The sequence below is a fragment of the Balaenoptera physalus genome (assembly GCF_965194825.1).
Source record: "Balaenoptera physalus genome assembly, chromosome: 11".
Lineage (NCBI taxonomy): Eukaryota > Metazoa > Chordata > Mammalia > Artiodactyla > Balaenopteridae > Balaenoptera > Balaenoptera physalus.
In genome coordinates, this window is record NC_138896.1 from 86,326,984 (window position 1) to 86,347,355 (window position 20,372).

The 20,372-nt window shown below is 41.4% G+C and overlaps 1 protein-coding gene across 26 annotated transcripts in view; it reads right to left on the bottom strand.

Moving 5' to 3' along the window:
• The window catches only part of MAGI1 (membrane associated guanylate kinase, WW and PDZ domain containing 1), a 610,830-nt gene that overhangs the window by 25,101 nt on the left and 565,357 nt on the right, over nucleotides 1-20,372 (bottom strand). For 19 of the 26 annotated variants that reach the window (XM_082412051.1, XM_082412072.1, XM_082412071.1 and 16 more), the window contains 4 exons: nucleotides 11,334-11,550; nucleotides 7,404-7,487; nucleotides 4,468-4,559; nucleotides 2,357-2,549 (listed from right to left, as the gene is read on the bottom strand). In XM_082412051.1, the coding sequence (XP_082268177.1) occupies nucleotides 2,357-2,549; nucleotides 4,468-4,559; nucleotides 7,404-7,487; nucleotides 11,334-11,550 (586 nt within the window). The remainder of the gene's footprint in view (nucleotides 1-2,356; nucleotides 2,550-4,467; nucleotides 4,560-7,403; nucleotides 7,488-11,333; nucleotides 11,551-20,372) is intronic. The other 7 variants (XM_082412066.1, XM_082412050.1, XM_082412052.1 and 4 more) reach the window with 1 other exon arrangement.

The following is a 20,372-nucleotide window of genomic DNA, read 5'->3' on the forward strand; positions in this document are numbered from 1 at the left end:
ATTAGGTATAAAATAAGCTACAAGGATATATTGCACGACACTGGAATATAGCCAATATTTTATAATAACTATAAATGGAGTACAACCTTTAAAAATTGTGAATCACTGCATTGTACACCTATAACTTACATAATATTGTACAGCAACTAGACTTCAATGAAACAAACAAACAAAAACGACCCATTAAAGGAAGCATAGGTGTGGCCCACAGCAAGGATGACTACCATTTTTGCCTCAGAGACACGCCCTTCGCTGCACTCAAATTGTCATTACCCTCAAGTCACACTCTGCTCAGATTTGCAAACAGTTTTGCTTTGCTTTTTCCATCACCGGAGACATGGTAAGTTGACAGTACCATTAAGATTTCCCTACTGTGGGATTCCTGACAACACCTGTCAGAGGTATACTTAGCTTCTCTTCCTCGCTTCCAGATGTCAATGATCTACTCTGATCACACAACTGGATATATTAGCCTCCCTCAGAATTCGTTTTATCAAATTTCAGTTTTATTGCTTTCTCAAGTGACAGGGTAAAGCACTCCTAAATAGCCACAGTAGTAGGCGGGACCGACTTAGTTTTCATGCCGAAAGCAAAATATGTGTTCAGGTTTTCGATAGGACTACTAAATTTATTCCCCAAAGCACCTCCTTTCACAGATTTCATTTTTATTGTTATAAAATATACAGAACCTAAAACTTATTATTTTAACCATTTTAGGTGTATAGTTCAGTGGCATTAAGCACAGAAACACTGTTGTGCAACCATCCCCACCATCCATCTCCAGAACTCTTTCATTTTCCAGAACTGAAATTCTGTACCCATTAAACACTAACTAATCACTCTCCCCTCCCCAGCCCCTGGTACGGCCACCATTCTACATTCTGTCTCTATGACTTGACTACTCTAGGTACCTCATGGAAGTGGAAGCATATAATATTTGTCCTTTTGTGACTGGCTTATTTCACTTAGCCTTATGTCTTTTCAAAGATTTAACATGCCTTTAACCCAGAGCTTAAAAACCCCAATATTTAAGATCTAAAAAATAAATCTGAAACAAACAAAAATCACATGGCTCTACTATTTTTATTTGGACCAGTGAAGTCAGAAAGTTTTCATCTCATCTCAAAAGCCATTTCTGATTGCTGCTACTGGTTGCATGGGATACTTCGTTAAGATCCTGAGGCCATAAATGAGCTCTAGGGACATAAGTGATTAACACTCTTTTCGTGGCTGCAACAGGTAGGGCTCTCACACTGGAATCTGATATCTTAATTCTTTTGTAATTAATTATACACCATTTAAATGAGCTCTATGCGTTTGTTTTTTTTTTTTTTTGGCCGTGCCATGAGGCATGTGGGATCTTAGTTCCCCGACCAGGGATCGAACCCATGTCGCCTGCAATGGAAGCGAGGAGTCTCAACCACTGGACTGCCAGGGAAGTCCCTATGAGTTATTTTTTTGGTTTGTTTTTAAAACAAGATGCCAGTTGATTTTATCTGATAAACAGGTGTTTCACTAGTATTACAGCTATGGAGAATTCCTAATATTTCATGTCATCCTTCTTCAGTAATTCAACTGATACCACATGGAATCTGCCTCTTCTGCATTCTGGGTTCTGTCTTGAATACCTGGAGGCAGGGGCTGCAGGCAAAGATGGTGAATGAATGGGAAGGGTAGACACTTACCCAATACTGCCTCGAAATGGCAGATTCTGATACCGAAGTGAACCACGATGCCCAAGGATGGCAAGAAGGGAAGACTAAACTCAGCAGACAGTTGGAGGAAGGAGGGAATTTCTGAGGGTTTTACAGATAAGGTTATTTTTGAGTTGGGCCTGGAAGGATGTATATGAATTTGAGTTGCAGGAGGAAGGACTCAAACATGACCTAGAACTGGCCAACTCTACAACTTGCTTATAGAGAAAAATGTAAAAATTAAAATAGTTTAATACATATGACTGTCAACAGCAGAGCAGCTTTTTTATAAGCTTATTTGGTAGCGCAAACCTAATTTTTGCTCTCTTAATTTGAAGCTACAATTCTCCTAACCTCTTTTGTTGAGAATTCTCATCAAGTGAACAGAATGACTAAGTTCTGTTTAGCAAGGGGATGGAGGGAAGTAACATATCTACTCAACTAGGCTTCTTCTAAAAGCCTTTGCTGAATGTGTACGGATGGCACATTAAAGTGCTTTTGAGTGACAGTAGTTTTGCAGGGTTCCATCTGGAAATTCTGAGCTTAATCACATTTACAAACATTTGCTAAAATACATGCTTGAGGAGGCAGGCACAGGAAAGGGGCCTCTTCTGTGCATAAAGTGACAAGGCACTGTCTAAAGGGATGAATGAAAAACATACCCGCAAACACCACTTTACGCCGTACTGTGAGATTGACGTGGCCTTGCTTGGCGGCTTGTTGCATAAGCTGGACCACAAGCTGGTGTGATTTACCAATGACTGGTGTCCCATCCACACAGATTAATTCATCCCCAGACCTCAGGCGGCCGTCTGTATCAGCAGCACCCAGCGGTACGATGTGACCGATATAAATCTGTTGAGTAATTGGATGATGGATGAAACACTGACCTTTTGGTTTACTATTACAGGCACACCTCGGGGATATTGCAGGTTCGGTTTCAGACCACCGCAATAAAGCTAATGTCACCACAAAACAAGTGACATGAATTTTTTGGTTTCCCAGTGCACATAAAAGTTATGTTTACACTATACTGTAGTCTTAAGTATGCAATAGCGTTATGTCTAAAAAAAAAGTACATACCTTAATTTAAAAAATACTTTATTGTTAAAAAATGCTAACCATCATCTGACAATGTAGGGCTGCCATCAAACTTCAATTTGTAAAAAAATGTAACATCTGTAAAGCGCAATAAAACGAGGTTTGCCTGTAAAACGACGGCCTTCACAATCTCTGAGAACAATTCAATTCATTCATTCGTGTCTGCATCCATGCCACAAACCCTTACTGAGTGCCCACTGGGTACCAGGTGCTGTGCTAGGTGGGTACAATAATTCTTAAATGGAAAAAATAACTTTTTCTTGTTTAGTACCTTGACATTTATCTGTGGTTTGCTGAGTCATTGTTTTTTCCCCTTTGCAAAAATAAATCATTTTACTCCCTTCATTGGCAAAACTTTTTCCCCGTTTCTATCCACCTAAGAGGCAGGCCTCTGTTCAGAAAACTCTACTAACTGTAATAGTAATACTACTTTGCTTTAAAGGTCAGCATGTGCCTAGCAAAAGGGAATGCACGATAAATGCTGTTAAATGAAGGGATGAATCAAGCAAAGTCTGGCTGGGCATCCCTATTTTCATAGTCTATCGCACCTGCATGCAGAGCAGGTCTTTATATTTAGTGTCTTGCTGTTGTTATATTAACCATTCACTAAACTTCAGCTAAAATATTTGTGCCTTTCTTGCCTTCTCTCTAGATAATGAGGCTACAACGATCTTTACATGGCATTTATCACTTACAAAGAACTTTGACAAAAGAGTGCTTAAGAACATGGACTCTGGAATCACACCCTTTCCAGTCCCTCCCTTTACTAACTCTGTGATGCCAGGCAGGTTCATTAACCTTTCTGTGTCTTTATTTCATGATTTGAAAAATGGGGATAGATTCATAGATTTGATGGATACATGAGAAGAATGGATGTTAGAAGCCTTTAGCATAGCACCTGGCACGTAGTAAGCACTCAAGAAATAACAGCTATTTTTACTGTGATGAGGAAATGAACAATACTTATCTTTAGTTCTCTTTTCCCCTTTCAAAAGAATCCTGTGAAGTTCTCCTCAATTTATTCTAAAGATGAGGCCTAGAGAGGTTAAATGTCTCCTGATCCTTGTTCAGGGTTCTTTCTCTAATTTTGTAAAGAGCGTGGTCCTACTTTCTCTAGTCTTTCATAATGCCTTGTCAAGTGCTCTCTGTCCTGGCTACGCAATATACAAAGCCAACTACCTGCTGGCAGATTTAACAGAATTGGCCAGAAGGATCAGGCCACTGTATTCTCAGTTGATGCCTATTCCTATTTTGCTTTTCGGTTCCCTTTTCTCTGATGGGGAGCTCCAGACGCTGGAACTGCCGCTTTCCACAAACACGAACACACGCTTTTTAGAAAGGATCTAGTCCCTTCTTCCTCAAGACAGAAAGAGCTCACAAAATCCAAAGAATAACCCCCAGTGCTTAAGATGAAACAGTCAGGGAATATATATATTATTATATATATATATAACTGAATCACTTTGCTGTACAGCAGAAATTAATACACTGTAAATCAACTATACTCCAATAAAATTTTTTAAAAAAGACGAAACAGGGGTGCACCTGGCGGGACTCAAATCTTGGTGATTTGTCACTGCTGCCAATTTGCTTTGAAGTCTTAGAAAACTGCACGGGGCAGTGCAGGCTAGGGTGGGATGGGGGGCAAGGGGCAGGGAGACAAAAGACTCACAGGTTCCCCTGGTTCATTGCCACCCAGAATCCTAAATCCAAATCCAGTCTCTTTTCTCCAGAGGAAGATGTCCTGTTCTTGATAATCTGGAACTGCAGAGAGGGATGAGGAAGAGAGAGATTATTTCTCTGATAAAACGAATCAGAGCCCTAAGGCGAACACAGTTAACAGGACCGATGCTGATGGTGTTTGAGCAGATGACAGCGTTCCAACACACACAAGCAAACAAAATAATCTGGACGGATGTAATAACAGAGGACACTGGGCGAAAGTAAGTGGTAGGAATCGTCATTGAGCCTTCAGATTTTTTTCAAAGGACTAATCACTGTTTGATAATTCCTAATCAAGCCATTATCCCTGATGAAGGCTGTAGTCAGCACTCACCACTCTCCTGGGTATTGTTGCAAGAGGAATTAAATAAATTAAAATCATCAGGCTCTGCACCACAAAGTGGGTGCCCATGTCTGAGGAAGGAGCTCACGCTGTCAGAGTGACCTCTGAAGTAGAGGTTGGCTCCGAGGATTTAGAAGACCTGATGTTACCAACTAGAAGATGAAAGAAAACAGCTTGAGGTAAAAAGTGTTCTCAATTAAAAAAAAGAAAATCACTTCTTTTTCCCTTAAAATAATCAGGACTAGCAATGCCAATAATATGATCTGTTAGATCATTTTGGCCAAAAGAGTTACTCTCAAACATCCTAATATTTCCAAATATACAAAATTTACTATGATTTCACTACTATTATGAAAAAGTAGTCAGCCTTCTATATCCTTAAGATCACTGGTGAGAACAAAATTGTCCTATATCAATGAACCATATTTCATCACTAAAATAAGTGCTTTATTCCAGTATTTGCCTATAATATTTCACCACTATAAGTATTCATTTATTATCTAACAGCTTGATATTTTACTTTTAAAATTCAGTAATAGTCCAGGGCTTTCAAATGAAAATCTCATTTTTTTTTTTAAAGAAAAGTATTTTCCTTAAGAACGTGCTTACTGTACATGAGATTGTCCTATATACCACTCTGTTACTTAACTAAAGTAACAAAAAAAAGGGTTACTTCTATTTAATTCTTACTTAATATTTTAGTGTTTAAGTAGTATGTTTTACAGTCTGTAAAATGACAAATCTTTTATTTAAAGAAAAATATATATAATTTAGTGGCCATGAATCCTAAAGGAGATTTTCAAATACTGTTCTGCAGAATTTCTGGTTTCTTTAATTCCTTGGCTTTGGGGCTGAAGGAGTGTGTATGTACTGAGAATTTAATTCCCATCTTCTCTGATTCTGTACAATGGAGTAGGGAAGAAGAAGGTGGTTGTTTAGACTTCAAGCTGGCGATAGATGTCCCTTTTTCGGGACTCACCCATGAGCTTAAAATGTATGCCGAGAGAGAAGAAACTAAATGAACAGGTAAGTACCAGTCAGAGGAGTCTGAATCGAATATTCGTGCTTGAGCTGTCTTAATGCCATGCTTTCAAGGGAGCTTCTTATCCAATGATTTTTAATTATAATTGCTAAGGCTAAGCTGTAAGATGCCATGGTACATGGAGTTAGGCTACATGACAGGACACAATTCGAGAATGGTATTTTCTTCAGCATGCTAAGGTAACAATATTTTCTTTCTGTTTGAGTAGCTGGCTAAAGGGTATTTGCTGTAATAGCCTCATTGAAACAACAAATTAAATCAGGTTGAGTCTCCGTCTTCGGTTCACTCAAGCAGGAGGATTATTACCAAAACAGACCACGGGTGCTTTCCAGCCAGCACTAGGTTCTTGGCAGAGTCTGCTTGAAATCTGCTGAGCCCTTCTGTGAACAAGGGAAAGACCTCTGCAGAGACTTCCAGCTCAGACCAATTTTTTCTGCAGCATCGTTTAACATAGGAACACCTGCCCATCCTACAGTGTCACCAAATGTAGCAAGTTTCTGCCTTTTATTGCTCATTTAGGAGTAAGCCACCATGGGATGGGCAATTATGGCCAACAGACTTAGGCTTATCATACAGTTTAGTCCATTGGAAAAAAATTTGTTCCTCTGAGAATTAATACACGGATGGCAAATTTATTTAAAAAGCTTCCTACTGAAAACGAAGATGCCCAATGACAGACACCAAGGATGTAGACGATGCCAATGATGAGCCTTTCGGGAAAACACACACAAACACAGATGTGTTACAAAGAACGTCTTTTGGTCCTTGAACTTGGGCATCTTGACAATTATATTCTTCTACGAACCAAATGCTATGGTCCAAATATATAACTCTGGTGATCAATCAGTACTGAAACATATCAGAGAATTATAGAATGATTTTTCTCTTCTTTGTCCTCTGCTGTCCCTTGTTCCCAAAGGCACTAAAGTTTCTAAACTATTCCTCCAAAACATTTTTTGTTCTCTTCTTTATTTCAGGCAGATTTTATTAGAATTAAGTTTTCAGGAGGCAGCAGGGTAGAACCATCTTTCTGATATTACTATCACCGCACCCCCTCCCCACCCCGCTTTTTTTGAGACTAAATGAAGAACTAAGAAAATATCATCCAGCTCTCTTCACTTCTAAGCCCTGGTACAGGGGACAATCAGAGCAGCTCATTTCCTTTGGTAATTCCACCAATGACCCAATAAAGCAGTCAAAAGACTTCCTTTGATAATTAGAAAAAATGGAATCACCATGTTTGCAGAGAACCCTCCTGGCGTCTCTATTACTACAGACACACAACACATTTGCAGACTTGGTTAAAACGTGCCCATCACTTTTAATTTCATCTTGTCTTTGCTCTAGCCTTGCTCAATAAAAACGCCCCAAACACTTCCGTTCATGGCATCCCTCTTTCTTCCTTCCTTTTTCTGAGTTTCTTTCTAGCCCCCTAGACCAATGGAAACATCAAACAGGATGAGTAATAATGGAGAAATGAAAGTTTTCAGCAGATCCTTACTCTGACATTCTCCAAAATTCGTGGAATTGATTTCTTTGTCTCTTTCACCCTTGCTCAATCCCGATGCAGGCGAAGGTGACATAGCTGGAATAGTAATGTCACAGTTTTGCAAAGCTGAATGTATGTGCTTTCTCTTAGTTCATTTTAATTTAGTTTTGATTGATAAGGAACGTGCAGTTAAGCTTTCACAGTAAAGGTCAAGGCTGCTGTGGATTTTAAAAGACTATGGTTCGATTCTTTTTTTTTTTTCCATGGTACTTTTCCTGTCAAAAAGCTAGAATTTACAACTGTACCGCTGAGAATTTAACAGAACTACCTTTACCATCTTAGACTCTTCCGATTTCATGATACCCTGAAGTACCCATTCTCTTATGACCTTGTTTGAATCATGTCATGAACCTGAGATTTGTCTAACCCCTTATTTCCTTTTGAAAAAATTTAAGCATACTTTTGTCACTGCCACATTACTGTGTTTATTTAAAATAGTATCAAGTTCCTGGTGGGATTAATTCTTGGGCTAAAACCTGTTCAGATGAATTTTAGGGCAGTTCAACCAAAATAGTCTTTTGTTTAGTGACACAAATCATCAGATCTGGCCAAGAGCTGAACAAATACACAAATAAGAACTGTCATAATAGCTCTTAAAATCTAGTCGTACACCCAAGCTCCTTAAACTATGATAAAGGAGCTGTACACCAATTCCAGATCATTAAGCATGTCTCTCTCGAGGGACAGGTGTGCGCTGGTTAAAATGACAGCTTTGTCATTTTTCTTTCCCAACTCTTTTGTGAACGGGCAAAGTTTGAACTGCAAGCTTTAGATTTTGTTTCACAGTAAACACTAGTGGGTACTAGCTGCTCTTCCTGAACACTTATAAATAAGATTGCATCGATGCCGTTTTTAAAAGATGTGTACAACTGGCATGTTATCTAGAGAAAATACAAACAGGCAACATGGCTTTTAAAGGACTTCCATGCATGCTTTTTCTTTTTCTTTTTTTTTTTAAATAAATCACGGGTTTTCTTGAACTTTACTATTTTTTTAATAGAGCAGGTTCTTATTAGTTATCTATTTTATACATATTAGTGTATATATGTCAATCCCAATCTCCCAGTTCATCCCACCACCACCACCCATGCATGTTCTTAACTGAACACTTAAGCTCTTCAGAGGGATTTATTAACACATCTGTAATTCAGATTGATTCACTTGCACACTGCTGTTTTGACAGATGGCCATATCAAGAATGCTATATTTTGCACAGTATTCAGACCATGTGAAGGAACTGGATCAGAGACTTTGTTAAGAATCTTCACATTGTCCTTTACAATAAAATGAAATACGAGGAAAATATATTTTCCCAAAAAAAGGGGGATAAATTAAGGGTACAATTAAGATGCTACTGCTGACTTTAATTTTCTTGGTTTTTTTCCTGGAGTACTTTGCTCATTTTAATATGCCTTGGGGAGAGGGGCAGGGAATCATATCTAATGACGTTACATGCTTTACTTTTTCATTTTTTTCCAAAAGACAAGATAAAAAACAGCCTAAGGGAATGGCAGAAACTGATCTGGGATAAAGCCAAATACTGATTAGAAGACAAGACTGACGTAGATTCATTCATAGGTACTGTGAAAAAAAGAAAATCTGTGACAGATACTGAATAATTATCATGGAGGGAAAAGTCTCATCATTATCCTGATTTAGTGGTGAGGAAGAAATCTATGTGAATATTAACATCGGTTAGGTTGCTACAATCACTCAATTATGGAGCCTCTAATCAGCAAAAAAAACCTGATTCTCATTTGTGCTGCTAGATCCTATTCCTTAGATGTTCCAGAAAGTTAAGGCCTAAACTGGCACCATTACAAATATTTCAGTCTGCCTCTCATTCAATGCTTAGAGCAGCTGGCTGTGGCAGAATTACATATTTTTCTTATTTTTTTTCTGGTGAAAACTTTTTAAAAAAATGGATTAAATACCAAATTCTGAAGAAATACTGCTTCCATCAAGGTAAAAATGGCATCTGAGCTAGAGCCTCCTATTCTTTGGGTGCATTAGAATCGTCTGTCAATCCATGAGGCCCGCACCAGCACTTCAGAAACTGATTTATTTTATTGCAAAAAGATTCATACGTGGGAAACTCAGTCATAAACGTGTACTCTACTGAGAAAAGCAGGGGCATAGTCAATAAAGCAGTTATCTCCACATCAACTGAAGTTGGGCCATTGATTGGAGGACCTGCATGATTAAAGAGAAATGTGAAGGGAATGTGAAAATATTCCTCTTTGGAAAACATTTCTTCCCTGAAATCATTCCAAATAGTGAGAAGACACACTGAGAACGGACACCAGGTTCATGCTTAGCAACTACTGCTTACAAGGGATGTTCCAAATGGAACTTCATTTCCTCTGGCCCGGAGTGAGGTGTACTCAGGGGTCTTTCTAGTCCAGGGACTAAATAAATCCTTTCTCAAGTTATCGGGCTTTTGCCAGCATAGTGAAGCCTTAGTCAAAACAGCCTACTTAATTCCACGCACTATGGTAGGAAGAAGGCAATGATGTCTCCTCCTTGAAGAGGAAAAGCACAGAGGGAGCCCTGGGTGACTTCTAAAACTTGATCATCACCAAGACTCCGGTCATGCCTCGTGCCTCCTAAGTGCTGACTTGCACCCAGCAGTGTGGGCCACTTTCCTTCTCAGGCAGAGGTGCTGCTCTCACTCCCCTGTTTGGTTTGGGTCACAGAGGAGTGGCTCCAGCCAGCAGTTAAAATGCTTCACAGCCAAGTCCAAGGGGGTGGATGGGTGGCTGCAGTGTCCCCCCCCCCCCGCCCCCCGTGCCTCAGCCCTCCACGGGGCTTTGCTAAGAGAACCACAGCTGTGGCTCCAAATGAAACCTGTGCTGAGGGGGCTGGGGACCAAGAGGAAAGGCAGAATGCTTCTCTTCTCTCTTCCAGTTTTAATCTGACCCTTCAGCAAACCCGGCCTCCTCCCTCATTAATCATTCTCTCCTATCCTATGACAAGAAGGGAAAATGAAGTGCATGTTCTTCGTAGATGCTTCATCCCAACCAATCATACTCATAAGAAAAGGTCAGTAAGAGCAACAGCCAAAACAAACAGAAATGGCCTATTTGTATCCCCTAAGACGAAAGCATTTTAGGAACTTTGATTGGTAACAGTAAGATAAGTGAATACTGTTTAGAGTGAATAGTTTTTGGAAATCATTTCATAATAAAAAGTAAAACATTAAATGTGAAGGGATTACTCGGTTTATAACAGCCCAAAAGGTACTATGTATGACATCATTAGTTCATATTTTTCAAAAAGGTGAAGCTAAAGGAACATACTTAACCACAGTATAAATGATTAAAGCACAAACCACTCGCTACTCTTTTTTTCTTTCTAAGGGGAATGTTTAGAAAGACCGATAACGTTTAAAAAAAATTACCAATATTCTTAAAAACCGAGACCACTAAGAAAGCATTTAATTTCTTCTCATTACTCCTGCAATCCAAACCAATCGTATTTATGTTCTATTGTACATCAGAGCTGTTTCACAAGACAGGAGCTCAGAGGAGGCCACCGTCTCCACGTAGGGAAGAATTAATGAGGCAGCAGCGCTTATCGGCCACTTCTTTTGTTTTTTTTTTCCGGCCACTTCTTTTAATGGAGAGGAAAAATAAATCCATTTTACCCAGGCCCTTCATCTGACGACCATCCATGACTACCCCACCTGCCCAAACAGAAGACGTAACGGGGCCTCAGTGAATATCCAGCAGATTCTGTCACTGCTCTGAGATGCTGTCACCTCCCACCTGGATTCACCTCTCTCCTGTTCACACACTGACAATCTATTCTCAGTAAGCCTCAAGAGAGAGTTGGAGCCCTGCGGCGGGGTCCAGGGAAGACAGGAGCCAGGGTGCTACTCACGTCGGTTTTCATACATGCTCCTGGACTGGGCCCAGATCTTAAAAGGATCTGGTTTTTTCTGCCCAGAGCTGTCAGTCTGATCTGGAGCCGGGGCCTCGGTGGGTGGGAACTCGGGTAGCACCTGTGTGCCGTGGCTGGGGGAGGCTGTGTGCAGGCTTCGGTGGCTGGCAGCGCTGTGCTGGGAGCTATTCTGGCTGTCTTTTCTTTCCAGTGGTTGCTGAAAGGAAGTGAGGGAGAGGGGCAAGAAGAGATGATTATTGGTTCCCTGAGCGGGTGTTTTCCATCAGCTTGTTTTTGTTCAGCACTTCCGCGCACACATACATAAATTTATCAACAACGTTTTGGCTTCCACCTTCGGCTCATGATGAATGCAGGTAAATCCCCAGGGGACTGGCACACAGATAGAGGGGTGGGCCAGACAGAAGGACATCATGGCAAACCAGACTGCTTTCAGGGCTGGAGCAGAAAACAAATCCAGTTTTCATCACAGGTTCTCAGCTAAGTCACTGGGATCGTTTATTACGAAATATACTTGTTTTAACATCTTCATTTTTAAACCAAACATGTGACACAGAATACCATGCGTGGTTTAAATGGAAAGCTAGAATATCCAGAAGAAATACGATCAGGGCTAAAAATGCTCCTTGGGACTCCACATTTTCCCTCTTTCAGTAGTAAAATACCCAACTCCTTGCTAAGGATTTACCATCAGTCCTGCTAGCCTCTAAGAAACATGGATCAGATCTTTAAAAAATCATGCCTAGCATTATGTGTGCACTTGTACTTACAAGTATATAAAAAACTATTATCTGAAGAGCTTTCAAAATTCTTAGTGAATCAATTTTGCAGACATCGCATTACACCTCTTGATCTCCTGATACTACTGTTGGTTGAAAATCAAGATCCAACTTTATATACGGGTTGACCTCCGGGGGTCAGCCTTCTTAGATTTGCAACTTGTCCAAACTCCAAGTAGGAGTCAAAGACAAAGAATTTCATTTAAATTTCAGTAGAATAAGTAGGTTCCTGCTCCTTAAAATCTGCTCAGCAAAAGACCCTTCCCATTTTATGAGATGCTCTTTGTTGGAAGGGCCACTGAATGAACAGCAAAATCTAGTGGGAGGAAAAATACTGCATGGGAAATAAAATAATTTCAGCTCTTATTTTCTCCAATGAAAGATGTGGTAAGCCCAGGTGTTTAGTTCCCCCCATTCAAAAGAAAAATCCTGGAGTCCTGTCTCTCACACAACAGATGCCATGTCACTACACTTAACTGCTTCAGAACATTGTAAAGCGGCATCTCCGGCCTGTCTTACAGATCCTGTATAGCTTATGATTTTTGAGTAGTCTATAAGATCTTTGACCTAGACATTCCAGTTCCCTAAAGTTCTTTATAGTGTCAAAATCTTGCCCTCAGTCTTGCAATCAGTCCTATCACACTGTTCTTCCTTATTCTCTCCCCCAGGTGGCCTCCGTCTTTCATTCGCATCTCCGAGGAAACTTCCAAGGTCCCGCTCATTTACTTCTCAGGGCCCTCACCTCCTTCCCCTTCCAGTCCTTGCTTTGAAATAAGCACTGAACTAAGGCCAAGGAGGATAAAAACTTCATTTTCCCTTGACTGTCCCAGATCACAGATCTGAAGATAGGTTTTAGCAAGGATTCAAAGTCGAAAATTGGGCACGTATTTCATGAAGGTAAGATAGACCCTTTAAAATTATACTCGATGTGCCTGTGGGAGAAACGTGAGGACCATATTCTAAACTAGCAAAGAGGTCTTGGGAACCACCTACATGAGGGGCTTAATTCACTCAGACTCAAGGGGACAACATACTCTGGGTGCAGAGGTCAGGAAAACACACCGGTGTTTGGACAGGGACAACCATCACCGTTACCCCACATCACCATCGTTCCCTTGTGAGGGTCACGGGCTCCGCTCAGACTTGGATGGATCTGCCTTCCGAAGACTTGGGACAGAACCTGGTTCTGCCAACTTCCAACAGGGCCCTCCCCAAAGTGAATTCGGCTCTCAGGGCCAGCTATCCCCCTTCTATTCCCTAAGAAGGTCAAAACCTGCCTTCTTGCTTCCCCTGGAGACATGCTGAAGATTTTCAGAGTCAGAAAAACATTAACGAAGGATACAATCCCCATTCCCTTTTGCATGAGCGTGGGAATTTGTTTTCCGCTTCACCGCGGTCTTTGTAAGGGTCTCCATTATAAACGAGCATGTGTAGTGTACACACCTCAGCATAAACAGAAAAAAAGATGGGTTCTGGGTGGGATTTCCCCCTCTTATACTTTCCTGTACTGCCTACTTCTTATTTTTATCATGTACAGAGAATGTTTTTTATCATCAAGACCAAATGTAAAGCTGCTTTCATTTAGAAATGAACCTTGGTAAGGAGAATTAATGGGACTGTTACTTTCTATTTTTTACATTTTGGTAGTGTTCTGTGTCCGCTCTCCTCTTGGAAGGGCAGGAAGAAGATATTTTAAAAGTGAAAGCAAATAATTCAATAGATGAAGGACCTCTGGATTAACCATGAGAGTTTCATCCCTCTCTTCAAATGACTACCCTCGCCTGGTTTTTCAGATGAGTAGCAAATGCTAGATGTGGGGTCGGTCCATTGACACTAAGTTCATTTCACGGTTAGAGTCAGTCTCTGACCCTGGAAGCTCCAGTCTCCTTCGAGTAAAGGTTCCTCTTCACAAAGCCTCACCGGGACCCCGTGAGCCGCACTGCGGGATTACCCGAGGGAAACCTCACTATCTTCTTCTTCCTTTCCTGGGGATACTCGGTAACCTCTTGAAACGTAACCTCTTCCAATCACTGCCTCCTCCTGAACAGGAGAAAAATACCTTTCCGGCAACCCTGTCCCACTGAGAGAGTCTGGACCTTTCTCCAGCAGCGAATGCACATGTGCTTTTACAGACACGCCCACAAATGCATGCACACAGATTTTGTATGTCACCTCAGGGATTTCCAAGACACTTCGATGGCTGTCCCAGTGTAACAAATCTGACACAGAGGACCTGGAAATCTCAAGTTTAAATGAAGAGACAGCTTTACCATAACCAGAGGGTGCAAATGAAGTTTACCAGAAATGGCTTGGGCCGTTTAAAAACTTTTATCATCTTTTCTCACCTTCCCCATAAAGGATGCATTTAGGTCCAATTTATCACAAAATGATAGATACAGTCTGGACAGAGTCTGCAAAACTGCCTCTCCGTCAAACTGCACCTCTGCATCCCCTTTGAATGCCGTCTAAACTTTGCTCCTAAATTTGGAAAATCAAAGTATAGCAGCATCCTGAGAATATGCTCTAAAAACTAGGCCATCGCTAACCTATCACTAAATGGCATATTCTAACCCACCCTCACGGGCTAAACACATGAGCATCTGGAAGCTTTTTGGATTTTTCCCTGATAAGATTTAACCTCGCTTTATGTTTCCTCTCAAGTTCAATTATGAAAATGACTTAATTTGAAAATGCATTCTGTATTTAGTATCTTGGCACCTAAGCTTTTTGAAGCTATGTTCTGTGTGTGTAGAAAAGTTCAAAATATGCCTTTTTATTTTCTGAGAACATGTTAATTAGATATGACATTATCTTTTATTTGGTTAGGGTCCAGAACTGTCCAGGAGAAAAGTCATGTTTATATAGCTCTCAAATTAAAGTCACCTTGTATGCCTCTTCAGCAGTCTGGATTCCCTCCCAGAAGACTTGGGCCATGAGGACAAATTCACTTCTGAACACAGGATCTGACTTGCACCAAATGTGATTGTCTCTCACCTCATTTTTCTAGGTGAGAAACTGGCCCTCAAATAAGCATTAATAAAGATACACTTTCAAGTCCGTTAAAGTAATTCTATGCATGCTAAGAACATGGATGGCGCAATCCATCAATGATAGATACATCAATGATAGAACATCCAGAATAGCCCCTCTTAAGTAATCTGCAATACATTTATTCCCTCATCCAATACATACTGATCACCTGCTATGAGCCAGATTCTGAAAAATACAATGTGTAAGTAAGAAAGAGATAGCACCTGAGAATTTATACCTATGTATCTAGGGGTGTGTGTGTGTGTGTTTGTGTGTGTGTGTGTGTGTTTATGTGTGGAGATGGAATATTAATCAAATAATCATGAAAGACTGATGACAACACACTGCAGTGTCCTTAAGGTAAGTAGTAAGGAGAAGCCTCTGGAAGAACGTTCCATTAATGGAAGCAGCATGTGCTAAGTCTGCAAAGCAAAAGTGAGCTTGGCCTGTTTGGAGAGCAGAGAGGTAGCTAGTGTGGCACAGCAGGGGGTGGGGTGGCTTGAGAGGAACTTGGAGACCAAATAATGCAAGGGCCTTGTGGGCTACTTTAAGGAGTTTGGGTTTCACTCTTAGTTCTGGGGAGGAGGAATCCATTAGTGAATTTAAAGTAGGGATGTGCCAGGAGCCAACTTATTTCCAGAAAGTTTGGTCTGGCTACCGTCTGGAGAATAGGTTGATGTGGGTGGGTGTAAAAGCAGAGAGCCAGTTAAGAGGCTACTGTGAAGACCAGGTGAGGGAGCCGGGGTGGCTTATACAAGGGGAAAAGCTGTAACAAGGGGGAGGGACAAGTAAAGTCAAAAGACATTTTGGTGCCAGACTTGATAGGCATTGCTGAAAGGCTGCACAGGGGAGAGGAGGAGGAGAAGGGGAAGCAGGGAGGGGGAAGGGGGAAGGGGGAGGGAGGAGGAGTTCTCAGAAACACAAATATCCACCTCCAGATCTCCAGCTTGAATAAACGCTTGGAAAGGAGGACCACATATTGAGTTGAATATCTCCAGCACTAGCTGTTGTCACTATGTGGATATTTTTGAAGCAGAATTTTTACTTCTGAGTATCAAATCAGGGCCAACTAGGAAAAAAGAAACGGTTTCAATTTTGAAAACTCCACAGAAATCCTTGGCCACATCTGGCTGTGAACCTGTGTCATAAGACCATTTAAAACAAAACTGTACCAACCTTCCTAAAACAAACGATTTCCTTATTACTGACAGGCCAGAGAAATTGGGAAGATGCAATGGACTTTATAAATGGAGATGGGGAAAAAAGTCAGCTCATTAGTATTTCACAGAATGATTTCAAAATAGAGGTACTTATAAAGTGAGCTGAAAATATTTGCTCGGAAGAGCAAATGAATACAGACAGCACTTAGGAGCTTAAATGATGAAAAGAATTCATGTGGCTTAAAAATGACAAATCAATCCATTTTTAAGGCAAAATTATTTACAGTTCATGTATCTGCCAAGACTGAAGGCCACTGCAGCGATTTACATGCACAACAGGAAAAACTGCAAGTGCTGATGAGGTATCAGGCCAATGTCATTAAAGGTTGCGTGAAAATCAGTCTCAAATACAAGCCAAAGCAGAGGATGGTCCTTCTTTTTGTCTCTTTCTTTTATCATTTATGGGTCTAAGTCAAATGATTTCTTCCAAAAGGCAAGAAAGAGGAGTTAATGGAGAAGAAAAGGAAAGCACTGATCGGATAGGAAAATGAATTTCAGTTCATACTGAATGTTTTAATGGAGTCTAATACAACAGCAAAGTCTATTTTTTAAGGCTCCAAAGGGCCGAGGGTATGAGCTGCTGTGAGCAACAAGGGCCGAGGAGACTTACTTAAGTAACCCTAGGCCCTCTCCCATCTACCACTCTCAGTGCTTCTCCTTGTAGCTTGGAGCTTTGGTGGGTTGTGCTATGCCTTGGATCTGGGACAAGTGGCATTGGGGTGCTAAGGTCACCAGGAGAGTTTGACAAAGAGGCAGCATTCAGGAGGATTCAGGCCGGGGTCACTTACTGTGCACATTGTCTAAGATCTCTCCCTCGTATTTCTTAATGACTAGCTGTCAGCTATGTCCTTAGCATCCCTTCCATGGGAAAGGGACAGAGGACCATGGAACAGAAACCTGTCACTGTTGCTACCTTTCAGCTTGCTGCATTTGCTGAGGACACTTCCTTGCCCATCACTTGGTGTCACCTATATGAAAACTTTAGGTGAGAACTCTTTTTTTTTTTTTTAAAGCGTTTATTTATTTGGCTGCATCGGGTCTTAGTTGTGGCATGCAGGCTCTACATTGCGGCACACGGGCTTCTCTCTAGTTGTAGCGTGCGGGTTCTTTCTTCTCTAGTTGTGGCGCACAGGCTCCAGAGTGCGTAGGCTCTGTAGTTTGGAGCACGCGGGCTCTCTAGTTGAGGCGCGCGAGCTCAGTAGTTGTGGCTCGCGGGCCCAGCCGCCCCGCGGCATGTGGGATCTGAGTTCCCCAACCAGGGATCAAACCTGGGTCCCCTGCACTGGAAGGCGGGTTCTTTACCACTGGACCACCAGGGAAGTCCCTGTGAGAAGTTTTTTAGGAACTAGGAAAACACTGTCTCCTTACTGAACACATTATGCTTTTTTTTTGATCTGAACATAAAAGCTAAGTAAATAATGTGGTTATCTATGCTGTGTAGGCTGCTGGGGAACTTGGAAGAATTCCATAGCTCTATCACAGTATCTAATTCAATTTTTTTATAGCTTTTTATGGCTTTGGATGACTACTTCACTTAGGTTATTATCATTAAGAGCTGAATGAGTTTTATTATGTGAGTACTTGTTTTATGTTATATTTCTGCTTTGTTACCTTTTGAAAGTATATGCCCATCATACTTTAGGCCTCATGAGGAGGGTCTGTACAGATCTGCCTATTTCTCTCTCCCCAGTTGTATGAGGACATGCATGTTTTCTGTTCTAGTTCCTGTTATATACTAGCACTGGGTCTGGCATGCAGGAGATACCCAATAAATATCTGTTGATGGAACAAATGCATAAAAAATTTTAGTGATTTGTGACAATGAATCCTTTTTTTGAAAGGAGCAATCAATAAATCATTTATAAGCTCCAAGAAGAAGGGCACCATCTTATTTATTATATCATTTCCAATGGCTCACACCAAACCTGACACTTAGTAGTTTTTCAACACCAACTTGCTGAATGGAAGGATGAATGGATGAGCGGATAAAAGAGAAATGCATGGATAGATGAATGGATATATGATGGATGGACAGATGGATAAATGGAAAAATGGACAGGTGGAAGAAGGGAGCAAAGGAAGCAAGAGTTGGGAAATGAACTAGTGAAAAAACCTGGGTGAATACTGACCTAAAATTCAGGGTTTGGTGTGCTATTTAGAGTTTTCAATGCTCACACGCAAAATCCTTGTGGGTGATTTCGACCAAGAGTCTCCGTTAAACAAGTTTCCAGTCAGGATGATTAAAGTGGACCACCAAACCATTTTCCCAGTGAGGCCTAAAACCTGACAGCAAATATGTCTTATTTTTGCCTCTGCCATTTGGCAGAAAAATCCCTGATGCTATGGATGTCCAGGTATTCAATTAGTCAGATTTTATTAAGACACTGCCGTTGTCCCCCTTGAGTATTTAAACCATAAATTTAATATCTACCCTAAATCTAGCAGGTGAAATTGCTGATTGAGAGTAAGTTATAGAGGCTATTCAGGAGGGGAAACGAGATCAAAAAGAGAAGTCTTTCTGTTCTAATAAAAACCCAACTACTTAATTATTGAAAACCTTTATAGGAAAAAAAAAAAGGTATGAGGGCAAAGGAAGCTGTCAGTCACATGAGCAAGCCAACAATTGCAGGAGCCTCTAAGAATAAAGAACAGACATGGTCCTGGGTTCAAACAGTATATCTCAGAGCTAATGGTAACTCTCAGCGTATCACAACCCAGGCACAATCAGTGTGCGTTTCATTCCGTAGCCCACCTGGCCCTGCCTGTCATTATAGGAATGACTTTTTGGAACCACGTCATCCAGCTTCCCCATGGATTCCCGCCGACCCTACCAGAAAAATCCCATCATCATCTGTCTCTCTAGCAGGACCTCATCAAAATTCAAACTGGGAAAGGGAAACAGCTTTCAACCCACCTGTACAGAACCCCCACTGATCACAGATGTTCACAAGGTTCCACTGGCAACAGCAGACCTTGGCTGATATCCCCCTACTTTTGTACAGCAGCTGCCAGAGTGTGCCAGCGGTGCTGTGAAAACCATCATCCCTGTCCTGGCAGAGAAGCCAGGGAAGGACAAGCCCCAAGCTGGGGGATAGTTCTTTTCTAACCCAGCAACACACCAGTCTCTTAGCTTGTGGTAATTAAGAGCCAGCAGACTGTGGGCAACACAGTTAAGAGAGCTTTTTTTCCTAGGAATGCAGCCTGAGTAATTGGTTTGCTGCTTGTTCATGACATGACTTCCTCCAAAATAAACGGTCATGGGGAATTCTCTTAACTGACTTGGTGAATGCAGGCTCTGCACCTGTTTGATACCCTTTGCGTTCAATGGGGAATTCCAAAACACTTTGGGGGAGAAGAGATGCAAATGACTCTACAAAAATCCTTTTGCACAGCAAGTCGAAATGGGATGCAAAACGAAACAGAACACCTTGCTACCCGATGTCATGCTGCGTGTGCCAAGCTGTCCCCCCCTCAGTATACGCTTCTGGTCAAGACTCCATGCCATGTGGAGGGTGTAAAATAAGTCCATGCCTCAGGTAGCATGCTTGGGGCTGCAGGAGAGAAAAGGACGAGTGTTGCTAACTCAAGCTCATGTGACACATCTCTCAGATGTGCTTCTATTTTTCTGAAGGCTGAATAGGTTTCTGACTGTGACCCAGGGAGGGGGAGACATACACATACACACATACACGCACACACACAGGCTTTGGCAGCTCTGTGGTTCCAATGTAGACACCTACCAGCACTTCTCAGCCTGGACATTAACACAAAATGACAAGGGAAGCAGCCCCGAAGTCACGTGTTCCCATCACCATGGCACCATGCCACGGGAATCAATTACTGCAGGTTTTTCTTTTTGGAGAACTTAGGAGTAGGGTTTACGAATGCAGGAAGCTCCCTCTCTCATCTCCTGAATAAACTTCTGCCTCTTGCTGCCAGGCTTGGAGACAGGTGGAAAGAACTCAGCTGCAGCACCGTTAAGCTGCAAAGTT